Source organism: Arvicola amphibius, chromosome 15 (genome assembly GCF_903992535.2).
Source record: "Arvicola amphibius chromosome 15, mArvAmp1.2, whole genome shotgun sequence".
Classification (NCBI taxonomy): Eukaryota; Metazoa; Chordata; class Mammalia; order Rodentia; family Cricetidae; genus Arvicola; species Arvicola amphibius.
The window spans coordinates 35,472,149-35,497,342 of NC_052061.1; the positions used below are offsets into that span (position 1 = coordinate 35,472,149).

General features: G+C 46.1%; 1 protein-coding gene across 1 annotated transcript in view; it reads right to left on the reverse strand.

The window, feature by feature from the left end:
• Positions 1-25,194, reverse strand: part of Hydin (HYDIN axonemal central pair apparatus protein) — a 325,609-nt gene that overhangs the window by 127,774 nt on the left and 172,641 nt on the right. Inside the window, exons 23-24 of the mRNA XM_038312407.1 lie at positions 24,835-25,148; positions 386-523 (exon numbers count right to left, since the gene is read on the reverse strand). Of these exons, the coding sequence (XP_038168335.1) occupies positions 386-523; positions 24,835-25,148 (452 nt within the window). The remainder of the gene's footprint in view (positions 1-385; positions 524-24,834; positions 25,149-25,194) is intronic.

Below are 25,194 nucleotides of genomic sequence, written 5' to 3' on the forward strand. Positions count from 1 at the left end.
TATTGACATGGCAGGCATGTGCCACCATATCTAGATGAATTTCATAACTACCTAGAGCGCTTGTTGTGAGGACACAGTGTTTGATGGATGGATAGTGATGTTATTTTCTGCTTTCTACCCTGAGTCCCATCCTGTAGGCAGAGCTTTGCTCTGTGGAGGAGCAATGGGAAGGAAGGACTTAGTCCCCCAGGATTCAGAACTCTGTATGCCACTGGACAGTAGGGATGGTTCCCAGCTCTCTAACCCAGAGAGCAGTGGTGGGCCTACCACAGAATCCACTCATCGAACTGTTGACTAGGGCGTGTCTGCATGGACAAGTGAGGGATGGGGGTTGAGAATGTAAGTTCGGTGAGAGGAAAGAACCACACTGGCCTTGCCTACTTACTTGATAGAATCACTAAAGTCCACCTCAGTGGACTCCACCATCGGTGGGGCTGCTGGCGAGCTGGCGGTAACTGAGGTTGCTGGGACGGACTCCATCTGGGACGTGAAACCGCTGTACGGCTTGATGCAGGGTGCAAACCTACCAAGGCAAGGACACATTGCAAACTGAGGACTGTTGGCCCCTGGGCTCTCATTTTCATATCCTATACTGGAAAGATCTAGAAGGAAAACCTTGAGCTCTTTCTTGTACTTGTCTTTTACAAATCTCCACAGTCTCACCCCATCTCAGCCTGGATCCAGGATTTCCCTTCTGAGCAAACACAGACCCCTGAGATCCCCTATACCATTTTCCTCCTCATCCCTGGCTGAATGTTGAATGTGAGCTACCCCAGGACTTGTTTCTAACAGGGTACCAGATACAGTTCCTGGACCACATGGCCAGGCCTAGACAGGAATGAATGAGGATCTGCTCCCAGACAACCAGAAAGCAGAGCTGGGACTAGGGTGAGCTATGTGGGGTCCTGAGAAACAATGACCTCATCCCTTACAATGCTGACTCCTCAGCCCCTTGCTTAACACATCCCAGTGCTGGCCCTATTGATGAGCTCTGCTGCCACTCACATCCTGAGTAAAGGGGCTCAGGGGAAATTAGGTGGCTGCACTTGTAGTACAGAAGCCCACATGTTCAGGTTTTGTCAGAGGCTTTGGGAGTTGCAGCAGGTGACAACTAGTGTCCAGATGTCAACCCACCAGAGGAGTGATTCTCTGATGGAGGAGAATCCATCTAGGCATGACCTGTGGGACCACCGACTCTGGAAACTGTTGTCCTGTCTGTAATTTCACACATGCAAAAGCAGATATGGTGTCTCTCCAATACCTGCATTGTAGTGTATAACCTCATGTGATGTGTATATGTTATCTCATGATTGCATCTCAATGTTATGGGCACATATATCTGGGATGGTCAGGAAGATGACTTCTCACTAAGCTGTATAATTTTGATGTATAGAAAATATATGAGGATATGCTTCATAACTACATCTATTGTCCCCACAAGGGCTGTAAGACACTCAAAAGCCTGCTTTGTTCCTTTACTCAAACTATACACAGTTATTTCATTTTACCTTGGAGCAAGTTCAAACTAGACTGAATGTTCCTGTAAATGGATCAAAAGTTAAAACTTTACAGATATGCACAAGGTCGGGGTTGCAGATGTCTAACCAAGGTTATTAACACAAAGCAACCTAAAAAAAAATTATGCCAATTCTTCACTTGCCAAGTCTGGCTGATAGACCTGATTCTTTGTACAGATCTCGCTGTGGTTTGTCTCACCTGGGCACTGTGCCCCGGCCTCTGGTCACACACTTATACCTGGAACCTTGAAACCTTGTGCTGCCATGGTAAATGGCTCCATTCTTACCAATTACTGAAGGAATGTGCTATGACCAATGAGATGTAACTCTTGTAACATTTTTATTGCCTCAAGCCTCCTTTAAAAAATGTATTTAAGATAGGTGAACAGAGAAGAAAGGGAGAATTGGAACAGAGAATCGAAACAAAGGAGAACTAGAAAGAACTTAGAAGAAAATTAGAGGACAGAAAAATAGATAAAGAACATGACTCCAACAGCACATGTGGGAATTTATTCTGTAGCTCTCAGACAGAAGAACCTCAAGTTCAGTTTCACTACACCATGGAGCTTTCTTTCAAACCCTGGGAGTAGCCTGGAGAGCTGGTCTTTCATGCTACTAGTAAGGTGTCACCCATTAGATTCAAAAGGCCTTCGGATGTCACTAAGGCCAAGGCTGAGGCTCACTCCCATTCCTCTTCTTTCTGTGCACATGTGACTGTTCTGGCCTCCTCCTCTTCCTCTCCATCTTTTACTATGTGTTCCAACCCAGTTCACTTATCCAATCCTCCCGGCCATGTCAGAGCCCAGGCTCAGCAGAAGGCCCTGGCACTGTCCTATCTTCCCTGTGCAGAAGGAAAGCCTCCCAATTCATCACAGCTCCTCATCTGTTTTGGGACGATGCCCACTTCCCACTGAGGCCTGGAGTGCAGTTTCCTAAATTATGGGCACCTCATTACTACGTTCTGATTTCTGCCTCTCCAATTTTACCTAATAAAGCAATTTTATGGAGGTGTGGTTCACTTAGAAAACCAACTCATCATCATATGGTTTGCAAAAATTTTACAAATACACAGACCCAAATACCTACTGCCCCATGTGTAGACATACTATCATTCCCCAGAAGTCACATGTCATCTTTGTAGATTTGTGCTTTATGGCACGGTGGATACATTCTGCCCACAGTTTTATAGAGATGGAGTCTGTCTGGCATCTATACTTACTGGTGCCTGGCTTCTTTGGTTCAACATAAACATTTTGAGATTAGTGTTGGTGTGTGGAACAGTACTGTTTTAAAAAATGGGGTAGTACTCCATAATATGGGTACTTAACCTGTTTTCTTGTTGATGGATGCCCAAGCTGTTTCTAGCCTTTGGATGCTATTAATAAAGTTGTTATGAGCATTTGTGAATGAGTCTTTATGTGGACACATGTTTATTCTCTCCTTTTACTGGGATCTGGTATGTTATCCAAAGGCTGTGTGTTAAGGTTTGGTCTGTGGCTCGGTGCTACTCATAGGTGGTGGAAATTTTGGGAGGCAAGACCTAGAGGGCCCTTGGTCACTGAGGATATACTACTAAAGGGGATGATGGCAGAAGGAAACTCTCTTCTTCCTTCCTTGGCTCTATGGCTCAGAATGAGCTGAATGGTTTTAGTCTGCTTTATTTCCCACCATGATGTATTGCTTAGTCTCAGGCCCGAAAGAAACAAGACCAACCAACTATGGGACTGATGCCTCTAAAACTGTGAGCCAAAACAAGCCCTTCCTCTCTATCAGATAACCAACTCAGGTACTTGTTATAGTAAGGAACACTGACTGGCTCATTCTTTTTCCATAAGTTCCTTTGTAGGGAGCTGCTGGATTTTATGACCTATGCACATATAACATGAAAGGAAACTGAGAAATAGTTACACTTGGTGTTCAGATCAGTGTAAGCCATTCAATGCTTACATGGTGACAGCACATTACATATATACTAGTAGGCCTATTTTTAAGGGAATGTTTTACGTGATTACTACAAATGAAATCTTAGTTTTAACTCATTTTACAAATCAACAGGGGTAAAAAGCAGTGTTATTTATTTGCCTAATGAAGGCTCCAAGCATAGGCAGCATTGCCTGCTGTTTTTAGGAAGGAATATCAGTTTACTTTCCCATGTGGAAACCCAGGGTTGGCACCATCTGTAACTGGGCTCATTCCGGAACCACGAGCACCTGGAGGGCAGGGTCTTCTCAGCCCTGCTGACCGCGCTCAGTGGACATTCCATTGGCTGGCAGGACAGGGTGGTTAAATGAGAGCGGAGAGCAGTGTGCTGCACTCCCCCCTCCCCCCATCTAGGACGTTCTTATCTTCCCTGAGCTCTCACTGGGCTGTTTCTAGAACAGATGTCTTTAGTTGACTCTGATTTCTTGGCAGAGTTTCTCAGTTGGGTGGGTCAAAAAAAATCTCCAAGAAACTTGATACAATAAAGACGCTCGACCCCATCCTTGGGCAGATTCAGGGCCAGGGTACGGCCCAGGAGTTAGTCTTAAGTTGTCCCAGATGCTCCCAGTGATGAGCAGCCACCATGGGTGGGAAGTCACTGTGATAGCTCAGGATAGAGCCGATAATTAATGTGGGGTTAACACCGTAGCCTCACCAGCCAGGGACGGTGAAAAGCAGCAAAGGACAGTCCTGAGTACTGATTAAATCACCCCAGGTCAGCAGAGATGCCTGGGGGGACCCTCTGCTGGGTCACTGTGCAGAGAATAGCACTCTCTCATTCAGCATTGGCACCCCCCGGATGTCTTCCAGATTGAAGAGAGAGCATGTGGGAACACCTGTCAAGGAAAAATACAAAGCTGTGGAGTGTGTGCACACCCGGGGAAACAACACCTCGACTGGGAAGTGAGAGGTCTCTTTGGAAACAAGCAAGACTTTAATCTAATGAGACCTTTAGCAGAATGGAGGCTTTAACTTATTAAATCCTACCCCCCATCCAAACCCAACTTTGGTATAGTTCTCCTCTTCCCCAAAAAGATCTTTTTGCCTTCAGGTATAGATGATTGCTTTCCTGTCGTGTTGGCTCTCACAGGATTAGACTCCATTATTTCTAAAAGAGAGTGTGCAGCAATCAAGAAAAATCAATATTGCTCCCATCCTAGAAGAATTGCTGAAGACACCAGGAGAGGACACACCCTTCGGCCATGACAGCATCCTCTGAGCATCAAACATAGGCTGATGAGCCGAACCGAGCCAGGCTCAGAAGGCTCGTGGGTAGGATCAATACCAACCTTTGTGCACCCGGTAATAAAAGTTCACCACGCTCATTTCCAGTCCCCCCGGAACGGCAAGTGGCAGCATAACAAACAAAAAGCCAAGAACGAACTGTGCTTCGGCTGCACTGCATGGTGTAGTTCTCAGGAGAGAACTATGTGTAGACCGGAGGTGACAGACATCCACCCAGGTCTGGGCAGTGATGTCCAGGTGGTAGGCAGAGAAGATGGTTGGGACAGGGAGCTTTGCAGTACACACCGTGACTGCTGGTTCCATTACATTGGGTTCTGGAAGTGTCCCTTAGAGAGGGTCAGGGAAGCCTCTGGCCTTATATAAAAGGCCTGCAGATGGGCTTTCCCTGGCCGGACAAGGAGAACCAGCACGTGTTATTTTCCAAAGTGATGAGGTGGACGTGGATGGCCCACGTCTGGATCCCCCTGCTAGGAGGATGTGCTCGCTGCCCGGGGGCTGTGGGTTCTGGGAACACCTTTCTCTGGAGCCTTTCCCTGCCCTGATATAGAAAGGGCTCACAGGCAACGGACTGGTCGATGGATGTGATGCTCTACAGCCCAGCCTCCTCATCTGTGAGAGGGACAAACTCTGGGGATTCAACCCACTCCCCAGGGCGCCCTGTGGGACTGACTGAGGTACCTCCATTTTTTCTAGCTTCCCTCATTCTCATACAGTTTCTCCTGAGGCTTTTCCCCCCAATACATGACTTGCGGAACCACCATCCCAGCCTCTGCCTATAAGGAACCCACCATACCGGTAGCTCACAGTTCCAGAGAGGAGAGACCCTGGCTCTCAGCAACCCTAAGGCTGGTGTGTCAGAGAAAGACATGGGATTGTGGCTATAACTGAGTACACAGTGCTCTGACAAAGCTCTTCAAGGCCAAACTCTTCCCCTACTGCCCTGAGCCTTCCCGTTCTCCACTCTCCTCACCTGCTCAGGTCTCAGTGAAATTCTCTCAGGGCCAAGAAAGGGCGTTCTCATTGTTGGCCTGTGGAACACGCTCTCCCTCTGCACTCTGCACCGGTATTCAGTTCATAGCTATGTAACCTTTCAGCCTTAGCTTCACTGTTTCCATTGGGAGCCCTGACCTCCGAGCCAAGTTATGGGGTCAAATTCACGCTATCAGCAGCCAGAGCTGTCTCCGCCACCGCTGTCCCTAGCGTGTGATGCTGTATCAAGTTTCAGGATGATGCTCACTCAACATTTACTGAATGAGGAATTCTATTCGAAAGTCCTACAAGGCTGAGGAGATGGCTCAGCAGCTAGAGTGCTGGCTGCGCAGGCATGAGGGCCAGAATTCAGATTCCCAGCACCCACGTGAATGCTGGGTGGGTGGGGAGGCCTGACGGTAACGCCAATCCTCAGAAGGCAGAAACAGGGGATCCCTGGGCAAACTGGCTACGTAGGTTAACTGAACCAGTAAACTGTGGGTTCAACTGAGAGATCCTTCCTGGATAAATGAGGAGGAGAGGGATTAGGGGAGACTCCTGATGTCAACCCTGGATCTTCACATGCCTGTGAATACACATGCACCTACATACTTATAGGTATGCTAACACACACCACACTTACATAGATATCAGAGGGGAAAATGACTTGCCAATTTCCTGTATTAAAAAGTGTTTGGGGCCTAGGTAGATAGTTCAGTGGGTAAAGTATTTTCTGGGCAAGCCCAAGGACCCATGTTATGTTCCCTACCCCTACTCACATACAAACTGGTCATGGAGGGCAGCAAGGAGACAGGTGGGGTTCTGGGGCTTGCCAACCACTCGAGCTGAAATGACGAGCTCTGGGCTTAAGGAGAGAAGCTGCCCAGAAAATGAGGTGGAGAGTGACCACTGAAACTGGACTCCGGCTTCCCCATGTGCACACACATAGATGGCCACACAGGGACATCACATGCATGCACATGTGATCTCGTTCCTCTAAGTATTGCATTGCATTGGGTGGTGTAAAAATGACCTCAGTGATCTATCCAGTTCCTATATACACAGATCTTCGCAAGGAATGCTGCCCCTTTCAACATCAGGTAGAATCTATTTTCTTCAGCCCCTGACTCTGGTCTTTCTTGGCTTCTCTGGCCAATGACAATGCATTAGACAATGTGATGTAAACAGCTAGTTTACCATCTAGTGTGGCGATTAATATATATTTATTATATCTTAGGGTTAAAAATATCTCTTCTTCCTCTTGTTTCTGATTCTCATTTTGAGCAGCTCTCCCTCCTCTTTATTTTCCTTCCCTCCTTCTCCCTCCCCTTCTCTCCCCCCACCCCGTCTCTCTGAAGCTCTCTAACATAATCTACTGATCCTCCCTGTTTCTAAAGGGAGCAGATGAAAACCGTTGCTTTGAACTATACTACTCGATGGCACATTTTCCTGCTTCCTAAACTCAAAGTCTCTCATACGCTCCAGCATTTACTGCCTAGATTTGTGGTTTTACATCACAGTTCTTCCTACATGGGAAATCAAATGACAGAAACAGATACGGCTGCTGGAACCATCCCTGCTGGCATTCATTCTAGCTGGGCCCCATGAAGAGGGGGAAGCCAACCACAGCTACAGCCACTATGGGACAAGAGCCTGCCTCAGTTCTTGCTCAGTCCTCAGATGCCATCATGTTTCCAGCACTTCCAATTGGCCATGCGTACCAAGGGGGAGGTACTGAGAGCTGAGTAGCTGAAACTCAAATCCCTCAGGGATTAGGGCTGGACACCATCGCCTTTGAAGAACTTAGGAGGGGGTCTCACAAACTGACTGTCCTTTTGGGCCACCCATAGGGTCTTTAAAGACCGATGCCTAAGACACAACCCCAGAAATTGGGCTTACTCAGCATCAGTCCGTCTGGAAATTCCTACTATGATTCCATTGTGCCTTCAAGGCTGAGAAGCCATGGCCCCATGACCGTGGGGAAAACGTCACAGGGAAGATGGTGGGGAAAGTACATACATCAAGGGAGCCTGTTTCAGGTAACCACAGCCAATGCTGCTCGCCAGCATCCTGCCAGGTACCACTGAATAGCAGTGTCCAATTTGATCTCCACACCAGGATGCTGTAAGTCCCATCGCTTTTCAAATGACAAAACAGAAGCAAGCAATTTACTGAGCTGTGTTAGACCAAACCAAAGCTCACAGTCTCAACAGCTTTGCTGGCAACCCTGCTGAGCCACAGGTGCGGGTGCTCCTGGGTCGCTTCACGCCAAGCCACTGTCTTGGTGGCAAGTCACAAAACACGTCTTCCCAGGCCAAAACACACCGCAATCCCCCACACAAGGAACTTGCAATGCATTGTCTGGAACCTTCCCTGGTGATCTAAGGAAGAGATGGCAACATTGGCCTTGGCCTTGGGGAGATGCCTCAGGAGTTTAGCTGGGAGAGGGCTAGGAGAAGAGAGTTAACAGAATCTACCTTGAAGCTCTCTAAAGGGAGTTCTGGGAGACACAGCCACTTCTGCGTAGCTCCAGAAGGTGTCCCCACTGCTACACACTCTCGGAAGGGAGGAAACGCTGATTTCACAGGTAGACTGTGAAATTTCATGTTCAGCTTCAAAGCACTTGGAAAATACTTTCAAAATAGCAAAGTTTTAAAATTCAGTTTCTTTGAGTGTCTGGGCTCCCACAGAGGTAGCTTACTTCAGGGGCTTTTAATTAACATGAACACATAGATATACGAACTGCTTATGAATCCTACGACCAAAGAAGCCAAGCAAACCTAACCCAGCCTGGGATGGGATCTGCATCGATATTCTCCACTGGCTTCTTCAGAAGCTAGCTTAGCTCCCACTGGATCTCTGTGAGGCCGATGTCTGCTGCTGATACTACAGACACTCAGAAAATGCTTTAAAAGAGTGAACCTGTAACAAGGTGACCAGAGGTCTTTTATAGCACCATGAAAGCGGGACAAAGAGGTTTTCTAACACTCAAACCTGAAATGAAAAAAAATGCCCTGACTCGTTCATCTGTGGGGAAGCAGCTGGCATGTTAGGAAGCCAGAGTATACCGAATTACAGATAGAACTGGACGCCGAGACCCAACATGGAGACTGCGTTCAGGTTCAATATAGAATGATAGAATGGGCTAAAGACCTCCCTCTGCTTGAAATCTTGGGTCTCTCGCTCACAGGCTTGCTTCTGGAAGCTCAGATTTGAGAGATGTTTTACAGTTCTCTTGGGCACTGAGGCTAATCTGTGCACACACGCACACATGTGCACACCACACACACACACACACACACACACACACACACACACACACACCAGGGCTTCCCTGGCTGATGCAATCATCACTGACCTTGTAAGAGACGTGGTTTGGGGCTGAGGGATTTGACAGGACAGTCAGTTATACCGTTTTCTTCCACCACCTGTGAGAGAGCCAGTGCCCCACTGCAGAGGAATGAGAGAGGGGCTAAGACACAGAGCTGTCGCACTGAGAGCAAAGGACGGGGAGTGTGGTGCTGTGAGGAGCCAGAGGAAATTATTCCAAGAGAAGAACAGATGGGCAGGTTGGCTCTGCAAAGGGGCAGATGCTGTTTTCTGGGTTTGAGAAAACATTCTGCACATTTCCCATACTCTGGGAGGAAAAGAGATGAGCTAACGAGAGGACAGGGAGATGTCCAGGTGGTAATGCTCTCGCTCTGCATGCACAAAGATGGGAGCTCAGACGCCCAGCAACCTATGCAAAACACCAGGTATGCTGGCACAAGTCTGTAACGAGGGACACACAGACAGTCAGGTCCCTGACGCTCACTGGCCAGCCAGCCTCGCTGAATTGATCAACGAGAGACGCTGTCTCAAAAAAATTAGATGGTGAGTGATTGGGGACAACATCTGACACTGAATTTTGGCCCATATGTACATACACATATGTATACAGGTATGTACACACCCACATGAACATGTGTACACACACACACATATATATGTATGCATATATACATACATACCCCCTACCCACACACACAAATTGAGGGTCAAAGGGAAACTGGTGTGTGTGTGTGACTCCTGAATGGGACCTATGCAAGATGAGGGTGTGGCAGGCCAGAAGGAAGGTCAATCCAGAAAGCATGCTGGAGGAAAACAGGGGACCAGTTGCTCTGCCCTGGGATGCATCAGCTGAAACTCCAAGCAGACAGAATCATCCCCCAAATAACCATCAACTTAAACTTCCGCCAGCCATGTCTGAGTTGCCACCCTCTACCTCCCAACCGCATGTGCTCAGGACCTGTCTTATTTTATCCAGTGTGGCAGTATAGCAGCTTCCGGTTGCTTCAATTTCCGGAAGTCAAGGTCACTAAGGAGGCGGTCTCTCTCTTCACTCTTTGTCTCTCATACTTTGGCTTCCGCGACTCTTGTCTTTTCCTTCAAGGCTACTACTGGTCATTATGCATTCTAATCGCCTGAAGAGAATATGCATGCCAAAGATTCCTCTCAGCTTACGGCTTGTCTTGGCGCTCCTCCCGTGCCTCTTTGATAAACAAAAGCTCTCAAATCTAAGGTCACGTTTATGAAAAGCTTCACTGTGGTTTTGTGTTTTGAGAAATTTTCCATTATTTAGAGATCACTATTCAATCTTCAAATTTAAAATTAGTTTCACTTTCGCATTTAAACTGTTAGCCCCTGTGAAGTTGCTTTCCCCTGTGAAGTTGCTTTCTTTACGGTGTAACTTTAGGAACGTAGTTTGGATTTTTCCTTTGTGGGTAACAGATCGTTCTGAGGACAGTTGCTGAAGAGCCTCCCTCTGTTCTTGGTTCAACAATTCCATCTTTGTCGTGTTTTTACTAATCTATCATTCTGCTTCTGGGCTCTCGATTCTAATTGCCTCTCTGTACAAAAGACACCTATTACTACCATATTGTCACATTCGAAGGGGCCTGGCTAATCTCAAACTTTAGCAATTTCATGTAAAATTTAAGATAGACTTGTCAGCATTCTGATTGAAACTGCATTGTGGGTACAGATCATTTTGGCAAAAATGACATCTTCACTAAGCTGAGTCTTTAAATCGTTGAAAAAGTGTGTCTCATACTCACCTGTGTGTTTAGTGACTTTAAAAAACATTTAAAATTGCGTGTGTGTGTGTGTGTGTGCATGTGTGTGCACGGGTGTGCACGGGTGTGTCTGTCTGTGCTCACCCACCAGCCATAGCATATGAGGTGGAGGCCAGAAAACAACTTTTGGGTTTTGGTTCTCTCCTTGTGGGCTCCAGGGAATCGAACTTGGGTTGTTATGCTCAGTGGTCAGTGCCTTGGCCTGCTGAGTCATCTTCCTGCCCTGATATACTTTTTTCTTAATTTAAAAGTCCGTATTTCTTTTCAGACACTATACCTGGGCTCATTTTCCCTCCCTTATGGACAGCAGGGGACTGTTCTTTGCCGAGGGTGTTGGGAATGCCCAGGGTGGTTTTGTTGGTAAAGCTTCTGCTGTCTAGTCTAAGGTGGCTCATGCTACTCTCCTAATTAAAACCCTCCTGTAGCTTGTGACTTCTAGAAACTAAGTCAAACTTTTCAGCATGGTTCACGGCCCCTCCCTGATTTACCTCACAGAACTTTCTAGTTAAATATCGTTCATTGCCCTGATGACGGGGTTCTGTTGCTACAGCCTCATTTTTCCATGGTTTCCTCCTTTGCTTAATGTTTAAAGTAAATACTGTCAGTGGTCAGATGGGGCTCCCTGAAATTCTTATGTTAAACTCCCAATTCATGGAAACTCAGAAAAAACCAAACAAATCAGTATTTGGAAACAGCATCATGTTAGAGGTAACTATGTCAAAATGAAGCCACTGGGTAGGTTTCAACATGGCTTGACTGTTCCGAGGGAGGGTGTCATGAAGACCCCCCGAAGCTAGCAGTCTGAAAGCCAAGAGAGGCAGGAAGCAGATCCTTCCCTCAGGGTCCTCAGGAGGAACCCAACCTCAATTGCACATTGATCTCCAGCTTCTGCCTCCAAAACAAGAACAGGGTTTCTGTTGCTGAGGCCACTGTTTGTGGAATCTTTTCTGTGAGAAACCTTGTCAGCTCATTCAGCAAAACAACAACAAAATTGCTATTTCGGCCCAACATAATACAGAAATGGAAGTGTTCCCCGTTTATCTTCTGTTCCCTGAAAACTCCCTTCTTGATTCCTGTGGCTGTTTTCTTCTGCTTCTCTTACTGGGTCTATTTCTCAGTCTCCAAGACTGAGTCCTCTAAGTTTTCCTTCTTTAAGTAGACATTCCAATCTTAATCTTCCAAGGAGACTCGATTGTTTGGGCAAGCAAGCACAATATCCTGATTCTCCTAGATCCCCCTCTGTAAACTTATTAAGGACCACGGCTGAGGGAGGGGTAGTCACAGAACACCAAGCTACTTTCATGCCCTCAAGGGGACCGAGCAGGACTCAGACTTTGTCTTTATTGTTGCCATTTTCTGTTTCTTCCAGAAGTTCTTAAATGAAGACACAGACTATGAGGCTGAACTGTGTTACGAGGAGCTAAACTGTATGGTAGAGATTTACAGATCTGGCTAAAAATTACTCATATGCACCATGGGCAATGATCCTGTCGCCAGCCTGGTCACCATGCCTCCCGCCAGGGCCTCTCTTTTCTACTGTAGTGGTGTCACCGTGGCGCTCTGTCGCCATCTCTCCAGGCACAGAACTTTCTTCCTATCGCTATTCTGGGATGGTCCTCTTCTCACGGACAGGCTTTTTCACCGACTTCTTTCCTTGGGCTGTATTACTTGGGTTTTATTGTTAAAAACCCCAGCAATAATACTTTCTAAATAAGCTTCTTGTAAGCAAGCCTGATTGGAAGAGGGGATTCTATGATAGCATCTTTAACGGGGTCACGTGTGTGTCTTCCATGTTTGTCTATGCGTAGACCAGGACGAGTCTATCTTTGTATTCGCACAGCACATGGTACAATGTCTGGGCATTGCAGAAGGCCTATTTAAATGAAGGGTGGGATACAGCAACAAAATATGCAGAAGAAGGAACTGGGCTGTGTCAGTAGGAGACAATGCTTAAGGCCAGGGCTTTGTGGTCAGTTGCATCTACCATGGTGGCTCCAGTGTTGGGGGGACATTCATTCTGACACCCCAGGGCTGCTGGAGGACATGTTGCACATATTGTTTAGTACATGAGAAGGACTCAGTTCTATTTATTGCTCTTGGTCAGAAACCTTCTGGAACCTTCCTCTCACTGCTCCTAATATCACCATATTGAGGGTCTGACTTCATGCAGCTGTCTACAGGAAATATTTCTGACTCAAGACATTTTCTCTGGGCTCTGAAAAGCTGTTAAAAGAGCTTTTTCTCATAGTAGAGATGTGAATTCATTTCCACTGGACTGGTGGTCATGCCTTATGACCTCAGAAGCAGGCATGCTATACTTCATAGGCAAGATCAAAATGCAGAACTCAGAAAATGTGATGGTTCCCAGGGCTCCACGGCTGGACTGAAACTGTGCTGGGGGATGGTGTCTCATGGCTACTTGCTTTCCCAGGGTCAGAAGGGGCCTCCGGCTTGTCATATCTCCAGAACACTGGTGAAGTGGTCTGGCCCCTTAAGTATCCTTCTGAGCAGGTGACATTTAATTTTAGAACTAGACGTCCGTGTGGCACAGGACCAGTAAGGGAAACACAATGGGTCCTGTCAGTCATTATGGGGACATCTTTATTCTCTTCTGCCTGGCATCCATCTTTCCCTTCCCTGCTCAACTGCCTTATCCTTCCATATCCAACCAATTTGCAATCTTTTAAGGCAGTAATAGGAGAATAATATATTAGCGGGGAGATTACAGCCCCTATTCCCATTGGATTTCAAAATCTATCATCCTGCTTTAGAAAGAAGCCAGCAAAGAATTTGCCAGGAGAAGGGGCTGGAAAGGCATAAATACCAGCCTCAAGTGTTGCCCAAGACAAGATGGCCACTATCCTGCTTCCCCTTTGGGACCATTCGTCCCTCCTCAGAGCTACCTTCCTAGTGCCCCAGGATGGCTGTTTATTGATGTATTCAATCCAAACTATTCTCCATGAGGTCAAAAAGAGTAGCCATGTTCGCAGAAGTTTAAAGGGTCTTGAGGAGTGCCACTGATGAAAGGGAGGGACGCTGAAGTCAGCAAGAGGTCCCCGCAGCCTTCCAACCCAACAGGGCCTCCTTGTGTCACAGAATGGTCTCAGATTGATTTCAGGGGAAAACATCTCAGAGATGCCTCTGGGATACCACTTCTCAAATGTGGCTTGGTAGCAACATTGACAAAGGTGCTCTTTTTGTCTTCTGTAAAGACAAGTCTGCTAACGGCTGACTTTTGGTGGATGTTTATGATGGGGACAGACACTGTGCTGAAAGCACCCTGGACACCTGCTGCCTCAAGTCTCATCTCATTTTACTCAAAAAATCTGAGACTTGGGGAAAATCAGCCACTGCCTAAGGTCATATGGGCCAAGTAGGGCTGGAGGGGTAGGTAGCTCAGTGATCCAGCATGTCTTTATCAAACACCAGGCCTGGGTTCAGTGCTTAGCATCTCACCACTCCATTCCAAATAGAGCATCCGTTGATGCAGGGACCAAGTGCAAGTCTGACTTCAATTGGCGCTTAACAAGCCCAATGAATTGCTTTGGGGCAGCTGAAGCCTAGGTATTACCCTGAGGGATTCAATAAAGATGTAACTGGGCCCTTGAACAGACCAAGGAACTGCTTCTAATCATGGATCTGGCTCATTTAACTACATAGAAGAAGGTCAGGGAGGTCAAGGAAGCCACACACTGGCTAGGACCTACCTGTATTTTTGGATAAGACCTGGTGTGATGGATAATTTTCCTTGACTTTTAGAATCGCCTAGGAGGCACACTTTCAAGTGTGCCAGGGAAAGCGTTTCTATTTCACCGAGGAGGGAAGACTCACCCTGAATGTGAGTATCATCACCTGACTAAAAAGGACTGGATACGCAGGCAAAAGGGAGGCTAGCAAGATGGCTCAGCAGATAAAAGTGTTTGCCTCCCAGCCTGACGACTTGAGTCTGCTTCCTGGAATCCACATGGCAGAAAGAGAGACTGCTTCCTATAAGTTTTTTTTTCCTGATATGTGTGTGTGTGTGTGTGTGTGTGTGTGTGTGTGTGTGTATGTACACGCACACATATACATGCACACAATAAATAAATGTACATTTTTAGAAGGCCAAAAAGAATAAGGTAAGATTAGTACTAGCATTTACTTCTGATTTTGGATGCAATGTGACTCACCACCTTGGGCTTCTGCTTACTATACTTCTCTGCCACGATGGAACTGACCTGTATCCCCTCAAACTGTGAGCTAAACCGAACTCTTCCTCAATCAAATTGTTTTTTGTGAGGTATTATGTAATAGCAACAAGAAAGCAATTAGAATAAAAACTGGTACCAGGAATAGGGTTGTTGATGTGATAAATCTGACCATGTGGGTTTTAGGGCTTTGGAACTAGCTTGTGGGGAATGTGGATACATTTGGCACTGTGAGATAAAGGATTCCTGGAATGCTATGAGCATGGTATAATGAACTGCTTCTGGTGGGCAGTTAGAAGATCAGAATGTAAAGACTGTGTTCATGAAGTTTTCAAAGGGAAGCACGGTTTCTATTGTCAGCTGGGTTTATAAGGTATTCGCTGTATTCTGGCAAGGAATCTGGCTATATTTTGCCTATGTCCTTAAATTATGAGTGAAGCTGAATTAAAAACCTGGGTGAGGTTGTTGGTGGAGAAAATCCAACAGTGCATAGCATCCAGGCTGGGGCAGTCAGTGCTCATCCATCTTAGATCAACAGTGACAGAGAGCAGACAGACCAAAAATGTTTGATGAGGAAGCTTAAAGTTGCAGGCACTATGGGTGTTTGTGAACGCTGCTGTAAGTTTAAAGAGATTAATGCTGTTAAGGAAAATCCTTGCACTCTGCCCTGGAGAACAAGAAAGGTGCCCAGTGAAAGCCAGATCCTCACCGCTGGTAGCTCTAACTTGTGAAAACACAAATTCATCTTTAAAAATGTGGCTGAACTTTGAACGTTGTGGAAGGGGTTCCCTACTCTAAAACCACCACCCATGAAAGTAGTTACCCAATTTCAGTCACCAAGGTGTACAGAGTTATTGTAGATGAGGTAGGAAGCCAGATGATACCTCAAGCTAAATGAACAAACTGGCAGTAGTGCTTGGTAGCTTCAACTTTTGGGAATAATTTTTTAGGCATGTCAAATTCAGGAGTTACAGGGTCTCAGAAGACTTGAGCCAATGGTTCAAATAACCTACTGAGTCTAGGAATGTGTGACACACTTGGATTCTCTGAAAGAAGGCCCCCAGGAGCCATATTTGAAGTGAAGGCCAAGTTGCAATGTAGACCCCAGGATGGTAGAGAAGGCAGCACTATGGGGTATCTGCCAAGGAAACTGAAGACATGGAGTAGAGCTGGCCCAAGGAGTCCACATATACTGCAGTCAGCAAACTAGACGATTGCCCAAGCCCACTGGAAGTCAGATGACATCACCATAAGCTCCAGATGTTAGACATGTTGTCATTGCTTTGCCGTGTTTGGGTCTATTTTTGGGCCAATCTTTCCTTGGTATCCTCTTGAATGGGGATGTTTATTAAATGCTATTGTATATTGGATGCATGCAACATACTTTAAAATTTTATAGCATGGGCTGACAAGAATTTGTCTTGAATCTCAGAGGAGATTTTGGACTTCGAACTTTAGAACAGTGTTGGGAGTATTAAATTAAAGCTTGGGTCTTTAGCGACTGACTAAAGATACTTTGCATCATGAGATGACACTTTGGTTTCCAGGGATGGGATGTTATGATTTAAAGTAAGACGTTTGATTGAGTGTCATGTTGAGAAGTGGCATGATGTTTCATCTTGTAGTGGTGGCTAATCTTCATTGCCAACTTCACTGGCTTTAGGATCTCTAGGACACACATCTCTGGGTATGTCTGCAAGGATAGTTCCAGAGGAGTTTAACCGAGGAGGGGAGACCCTCAGTGTGGCACAGGTTCCACACAGAATAAAAGGGCTAGGGTTCCAGACAGAATAAAAGGAGGAGAATGAAAACCACACTTAGCACCAGCATTCATCTCTCTGATTCTTGACTGAAGATGTCATGTGACCTGCAGCTTCCTATCCCTCGTTGTGACAGACCGTGTCCCCTCAAACTGAGAGTCACAATCAATCCTTCCTTCTTACACTGCTTTTGTCAGAGCAACGAGGAATCAAGTAAACCCCTGCTTTGGCCTTGATGAATGCAGCATGGTATAAGAAGAGGATTTTCTATACTTTTTCCAAGAGATAAAGAGTTTCTGGGTCTCTCACCTTGGTGTCTGAAGATTCCTTGCTTCCAGTACTTTAGGATTCTGTGGGGGAGGTGTGCACTTGCTACAGGGGCCATAGAAGAGTAGAAGGGGCCTTAGTGGGGCCTAAAACAGCCACTAAGGTGGGGGAGAGCTCAGTATATCTTAAAGACATGTGTATTTTATGGAAAATATTAGCTTTAATCATGAACTTCCATTAGGATTCGAAATTACCCCCATTATACAGGCTAAGAATTCAGGACAAAGGGTACACGGGTTTAGAAGGACAGGACCTGGACTCAAGTTGGCTTTGTCTGGTTTATAGCTCTGGACCCCAAATACCAAGAGTTCAGTACATCTTGGAAAAATTTCTGTTTTTCAAGCAAAAGAAATAAAAAGGATGACGAAGACAGAGGAAACTTCCAGAGAACCAGACTTCTGCTCTCCCTCCTCTCACCGCAGAACCTTCCACCTCCCTCTCCCCAATCGCCCTTCACCAATTACCAATTACCTTGCTCACCCCGATGCCTCAACGTGAAAACAATGTGTTATGGTGCTGCAGCGCTCGGTTCCCTTAGGCTTCCATATTTGATTTATTCATAATCTAATTCGAAAATGAAAAGCCCAAAGTGGTCTGTGGAGACTACTCAAGCCCCATGCTCGAGTCTAGTGCTGGCTCAGCTTTGTGGCTGTGAGGCCAGGTAGCATTGTACTTCAGGTTATGACTCCCTGGTGTCTACATCTCTCATCTGAAGTGAAGGATAATTCAAGGATAGGCACTTCCTTGATTCTTACTTATATGTCCATGAAGCATCTCATCTTGTCGAGCTGTTCAGAGAGGCAGAAGAGACACACCCAATGGAAGAAACATCCCCAGGCCTTGTCAATATCCTTATTACATGTGCATGTGTGATGGACTACCGTTCTTCACAGCAGGTCTAGAATACCTGTCACGGGCCCTGGCTCCATGGATCAGCGTGTGCTAAGGCAGTGGTAGTATTTCCTGATTCTGAATATCCATAACCATTTTTCTTAAAAGCATCAACCATGATTATGATGTTGTGTGTGTGTTTATGAATGTGTGTGTGGTGTGTGTGTGTTGTATGCATGTGTGTGCACTTGTCGAGGTCAGAGGCTAACTTTAGGAATTGGTTCTCTCCTGGCTCCATGGAATTCTGGAGGTCATCAGGCTTGCTTGGCAAGGGCTTTTACCCACTAAACGTCCGTACCACACCTCTTTTTCTTTGTTCTTATACGTGACATGAGGACTAATTTAGAAGGAAATGTATTCCCAAACAGCAGATGTGCTTTGAGTAAGAATTACCTACAAAATCACACACACACATGTGCACAGATGTGCATACACACACACAGATGTGCGTACACCTGCCCAAACAAGAAAAAGAAGTCCACCCTTGTGCTTTCATTCCTCTCACAGCTGCAGAACTCAGAAGAATTCTAATTGGAAAGGAAAGGTTAGTGTTGATATGTCTGATAAGTGACCTTTAGCCAGTGGGGTTTTTCTTTCTTTCTTTTTTTTCTGATGGTGTGCACAGAGACTTTCCAGAGGGCAGGTGGCATTTTTGGTTCTGATATATGTGACATTTATGCCATGAGCTTTTCTACTTGGCAGGTGCCAGGAAGCTGACAGAAAAAAAAAATCCTTAAACAAGTTATGAAAAACCACCTTCCTCTCTCTGCAGTAACCCAGGAAGGGGTGTTGATTATCTAAGGGGAGAACCAGACTTTGGGGCTCTGGGGATGACAGACCGGGTTGTACTTGCCAGATCGTGGGGATAAGCCCACTGGGAGGATGGATGCTGAGCTATACGTACGGGTGTGACACCCATTGGGAAAGTGGAGGTACTGGTGCTCATGGCATGGACTCTGACCTGGGCAGGAGTCTCAGAGGAGGCTTCCTGAGGAAGAACACTGAAGCTAAGTCTTGAGGATGGACCGGGAGGAAGCCAGGGCAGAGTGGGGAAGAGCTTTTGGCAGAGAGGGGGTCGCTGGACAGGAGCATCTCTGGGTGGGGCAGAAGCTGGCACATTAAATAAACAGAAGTTGTTACTGTGGTGTATACAGGGAGGAAAACCAACTAGGAGGAACTCAGGGGTAGGCTCAGGCTAAGGCTGATCATCCCAAGCATCTTGTACTTGATTCTGAAGAGACTTGAGTCATCACAGATTTAAGCCAGGGTGGTGGTGGGGGGGGACACAGTCTCCTCACCGGGACCCTGGATAGAATGAGACTGTGGTACATGTGCGGCAGCAGGGGACCCGGTAAGGGCTGTCACAACCACCCACGTCACAGGTGATAGGAAGAAAATAGAGTCCGAGCAGTGGAAACCAACAAGAGGTTTTTATAAGGTAGCACAGGTGGGTTTGCTGTAGTGGGTGGGGTTTGGATGAAGAAGAATCCTGGTCCTTCCTGGGAAATAGTGATGTTACTCACTGGGACAAGGAGCCCTGGAGGAGAGGGAGGGTGAGGAAGGAAGACACGGGGTGGGGGTGGACAAGAATTACTGTGCAGCATGTTGGACATGAATCCTTTGGGAGACAGCAGAGAGAAGACATCAAGAGCGCCCTCAACTTAGAACTGTAGCAGAGGGGACCAGAGTCAGCAGCAGAGGAGGTGGGGGGGCTGAAGCTACCTGGACTATCTAAGACTGAGAGGAGGGGAACTTACTTCCCTGCAGCGACTATTGGCAGAGCTGAGAAGGGAGAGTGGAGGACAGGAAGAACAGCAGGGGCTATGGAATCTGCCAGTCAAGAAAAGAATGACCACCAATGGTTGCCTTCCATGGGAGCACTGGGTGTTGCAACACAGCTGCCTGTACACCTTCTAAGATGCATTCCTCCGTTATCTCTTCTCACCCAAGGGAAGCCAACCTCTCGCCCTGCTGCTTCTCCACCTTCTGCCCCCTCTCAAACCCAGGCTCTCCCTTAGGCCAGTTTTGTTTAGATATTCCGCCCTTCCATCTTAACCTGCTATGCCTCCGACGCATGCAAGGGAAGCCCCAACTCCCACAGTTCCCTCTCGCGGCCCCTCCAGCAGGCCACTTGATTTGGATAGGGCACGTGGCCGTGACAACACGACAAGCACATCACCTTCCTGGTTTGGTGGGCACAGGAAGTGTGGTTAAATTAGTCTGGCCAGAATGACTCTTCTCTAGGCATTTCAGAGTCTGGAATAGCAGTAGCCGTTGTTTAGAGACGTGGAAACGCAAACCTTAGAATGCGGTCAACCTGTGACAGTGGCGAGCAGAGGGAAGGGCGGAGAACTCCTCTGTGATGATGGTGTTACATGAATTGCCTTAAGCCAGGCTAGGGCTAGACTGGTTCTGGCTCTGTGTTCTGAGTTCTATCCAAGGTATGGGTTTCTGTGATTTAAAAGTCCAGCCTTTACATCCATACCCAGTCCCTGTGACTCGGAATCCCCCTCCGCTTCTGCTCTGGGACATGCGGATGTGACATCTCTGAACGTGTTCACCATGGGAGTTGTCCCTCCATGATTCCACACCTGCTTCCCCCTCTAGCCTCAGGGAGGCTCATGTCTCTGTCCATGTTCGTGTCCCTGGTTGGTAACAGCTGAGATACTTATCAACTCCTGCCAAATGACTCTTTAACTGGCATGAGTTATAAAGAGAGACTCACCCTCAAGATAAAGGAAGATACTGCAGGGAGAAAAGAAAAATGGTTTGATAGATGTTTGAATCAATGAAAATTCAATGTATCATATTCAGCACTGGCCGAGTGCATTTTCTAAAAATGCATTTTAATTATGGAAACGGCCCTCTCAAAAAGTAAAAAAATAAATAAGCGTGCCCTTGCTACCAGATGGAATAAGCTCATTTAGCTGTGTACATCATAATACTTTTCACAAATCTGGTATTCAAAGTGTATTAGGTCAGGTTGGCTGATTTTTCCACAATTATTTAAATGTTCATCTACAGGATTTTTATTCCAAGCCCAAACAGTCCATAGCATTTAATGAGCAGGCTCCAAGGCTCAGGCCCAGGCCCAGGAATGGTCTGCCAGCTTCAATGAGCACTGGGTCATTGCTAGATGTCTACAGAAGGCATTCAGAGAAAGCCCTTTGTTACCATGGTAACGAGCAGAGGCAAGAAAAGGGCCGTTGTCACATGTAAGACGTGGATTATGTACTGGGAAGCACTGACAAGCCACTACGGACATAATAAGAGGTCTCCTCAGTTAAAGAGCTGCACACCATCACAGCTCGACACTGGGCTGTCAAAACCATGCAGGAAGGAAGTTAGACATTACTCCGTCAGTCCTGGTCATGGACTAAGCAGAAAATGAGGTCCCTCACTATCACCCACATTTTTCTAACTCTGTTGTGTCTAGACATATAACACATTACATGGACTAGAACAGAAATCCATCTAAATATTCAGAACAAGAAGTATTGAAGCTACAATGGGGGTTGTATACTCAATGTATAGTCCATTACTTTGGTTTGAAATGATTTTGGGGGAAAGATCTAGAGGCCAGGGGATGGTTCATCAGGTAACGGCACCTGCAGCCAAGCCTGATGACATGAGTTGTAGTTTTATCCTGGCGCCTCCACATAGGAGAACCTAAGTTCCTATAAGTATACCCTGACATCCCACATGTATGCGATGGATGCCACCCCACCCCTTAAATAAAATGAACCCCAAATGGCAGGGGCAGGGAGCAAAGTTCCGTTAGTACACGATTTTGTCATACAAGCATGAAGACCGAGTTTGATCACCAGAACCCACATAGAAAGCCTGGTTATCGGATAGCATGGATTTGTTAGCCTAGCATATGGAAGGTTAAGAGGCTCACTGGCCTGTCAGACTAGCTCCAAGATAGTGAGAGAATCTGCCACAAAACCACAGATATCTGCAGAAGAATGAAATTAGACCCATAGCTTACACCCAGTACAAAAATCATTCCAAGCTGGATTACAGAAGTCAATTAAAAACTTGAAGCACTGGAACTGTAGAAGGAGAACACAGCAGGACACACCTATAGGCAACAAATTTCTGAGTGGAAGCCTAATAGCATAGGAAGCCACTCTAAGAATTGACAAAGGGCCTGACTATGTGAAATAAAAAAAAACCCTTCTGTATAGCAACATCCCCCCCCATGCAACAACCAAACAAACCATTAATGACTAAGTAGACAGAATTGGAGACATTCTGTTGCAGCCATGACTCAGACAAGGGTTAATATCTAGAATATAGGAAAAACTGAAAAAGATTAAACACCAGAGAAACAAAGTTGCCAAGCAATAAATGGGACCATGATCCGAAGAGATAATGTTCAAAAGAAGAAATGCCAATGGCCAATACGTATTTTAAATAGTGCTCCAAACTTTCATCTGTTAGAGAAATACAAATTCAACTACTTTGATAGGGCAGGAGAGATGGCTCCGCAGTTCAGAGCCTAGAAAGGGAGGAATGGGAATGGAATAACTGGAGGCTTTAGGGAAGGGAGGTGGAGACACAAAACAGAGCAAAAGCGAAGGTGGGGAGGTTCTAAGTGGGAAAGGAAGGCAGAGAGATGGGGGGACCATCAGGAAGAAGAACCAACCCAAAGTGAAGTATGTATCAAAATGCCATACTGAGACCTATTGGAAGCTAATTCTTTGTAGAGGGAGCAGAGGGCTGCGTTCCCGCCCCAGCTCCCACACGGCTAGCCTTACCACCGGAAATAACAACACACAAACTGTATTCATTTAAACACTGCCTGGCCCATTAGTTCAGCCTATTATTGGCTTAATTCTCACATCTTGCTTTAACCCATATTTTGTTAATCTGTGTAGCACCACGAGGTGGTTGGCTTACCGGAAAGATCTTAACCTGCGTCTGCCTCAGAGAGGAGATGCATGGCGTCTGCCTGGGGCGTCTGCCTGACTCTGCTTTCTTTCTCCCACCAATTCTGTTCTGTCTACTCACCCACTATGTGTCTGACCTATCAGGCCAAGCAGTTTCTTTATTAATTAACCAATGAAAGCAACAGATAGATAGAAGACCCTCCCACATCAATTCTTTTGACTATAAAATATCATGTAATCATATTTTCAGATGGTTATTCATTGCCAATATTTTGTTGAGATTATATATAATTAGTTCTCCCTTTCCTTATAAGCTAATTTTTAAAATTTCACATTAATTTAAAAGCCATGGTGTCTGGTTGCCAGAAGAACAATGCCCAAGGTTGTCCTCTGCTTCCACATGTGTATGCCCATATGTGCACACATGCACATGCATACCTGTACACACACACATGGAGCTGCAGACACATGAACATGTACACATGCACACAGAAAACTCTGTAGCTGATGAAGCAAAGACAAAAGTAAGTGGGGCATCAAACTCGAAAGGCCTTGTAGAGCAAAGGAAAGACCAACAGAGCGAAAAGGCTGACCAACTACGGAGCTAGTGAGAGCTCACCAGCTGTACAGCTGAGGAGGGCTAGTTTCCAAAATAGTAAGCAATTCCTACAATCCAACAGCCAACCAAATCCCCCAAACTAAACCCATTTAAAAATGGGTTAAGGATTTGAATGGACAGCTCTCCAAAAATGTACACATCGTGAGCAGTGACATCAAAACCCTTCAGCTTCACCAGTCATCACAGAAATGCGAATCGCAGCCTGAGCGGGCGGTCCCCTCCCAGCTGTTAGAGAAGCCTTAGTGTGGTGAGGGAAGCCTGCTGTTGCCAGGACACACAGTGGGGCGGTCGCTATGGGACTGAGCACAGAGGCTTCTCAAATTAAAACAGACCTGGGGAAGTAGCTCTGTGCTTGTCTAGCACACACAGAACTCTGGGTTCCGTCCCCAGAAGTAAGTAAATAAAACCACCATCTGATCCGGCAATCTTGGTGTTTATCCAGCAGGACAAAAAGCAGGATCTCAAAGAGGTCTGTTCCTTGCAGCATTATCCCCCCAAAGATAAGCCTTTCAAACCACTCAAATGCCAACACAAATGTGGAAATAGGATGGAGCATTACATACAACAGATCATTCAGCTTGTTGGATGGAAATTCTGCAGTGTGTGACAACATGGGTAAAACTCGAGGGTGTAATGCTTATCACTCAGTCACATCCCCCAGCCAACTTTTAGCTTCCTTCAGGAGCTCTATACTGTTTCCCACAGATGACATCATCTTCTCTTCCTGGTAACAGTGTCCAGCGTTCCACTTTACCCAGATCTTATTAACAGTGTCACTGCTTCTTATATAATAGTCATCTATGATTTCTCTAAAATAATCAGATTCATAAATCAAAGAGTGGAGGAGTGATCACCTAAGTTTGGGGAAGAGGAGAATGTGTACCAACAGTTTTACTTAGGTAGGAAATGGTGATGTTCTGGAAGCCTGTATAGAGCATCACGCCTGTTGTCATTGTGTTGACATTGGTTGAGATGGTAGATCTCACGTGACATGCTCTTACCACATGAAGTGATCAGTTAAAAACTCTGCAACGACTTTATTTTACTGACAGACTGTTAGAGTGCTAGCCACTAGATCTGAGAGAAAGTAACCTTTTGAATATTCCTTCTTAACTTTGGTGGTGACAGGGTTTTCAAAAATGTGTTCCCTGTTTGGAAATTTGAGTTGAGCCACGACTTTAGACTCTGTGATTTCCTATCAGCAATGATGCATTAGTCTGAAGATGCTCAGGAAAGGCTGGTGCAAAGACCGCAACAGTTAACTCAGGGGAAAGCTACAAAATGACTGTGTGAGCGATGCGGGTCTGTGGGCTTCCAGGGGAGGCCATACCTTATCTGGTTTTCATCATCGTCCACAAGGAAGAACCAACGGAATTTCACAACCAAGGGGCTACAGTTTGTGATGGTGATGTAGCGAATGACCTCGGTATCATTCAGGATGCAGCCGAAATCCACCTGCATCATCTCGAAGCTGAGGTTGGGGTAATGCACTTCTCCACGCAAGGACAGGTTGTCCACCTGAGGGTGCTCCACATACTTAACTGATAGGACTTCTTCTGCCACCCAGTTGTTCAGGTCATTTCTGTAGGAGGGGTCAAACTTGACCAGCAGGTTTTTCTCTTCATTGACCTCCAGTTTTATAGGCTACAAACAAGATAATATGAAGTCACCAACTCCTATGCTTTGAAAA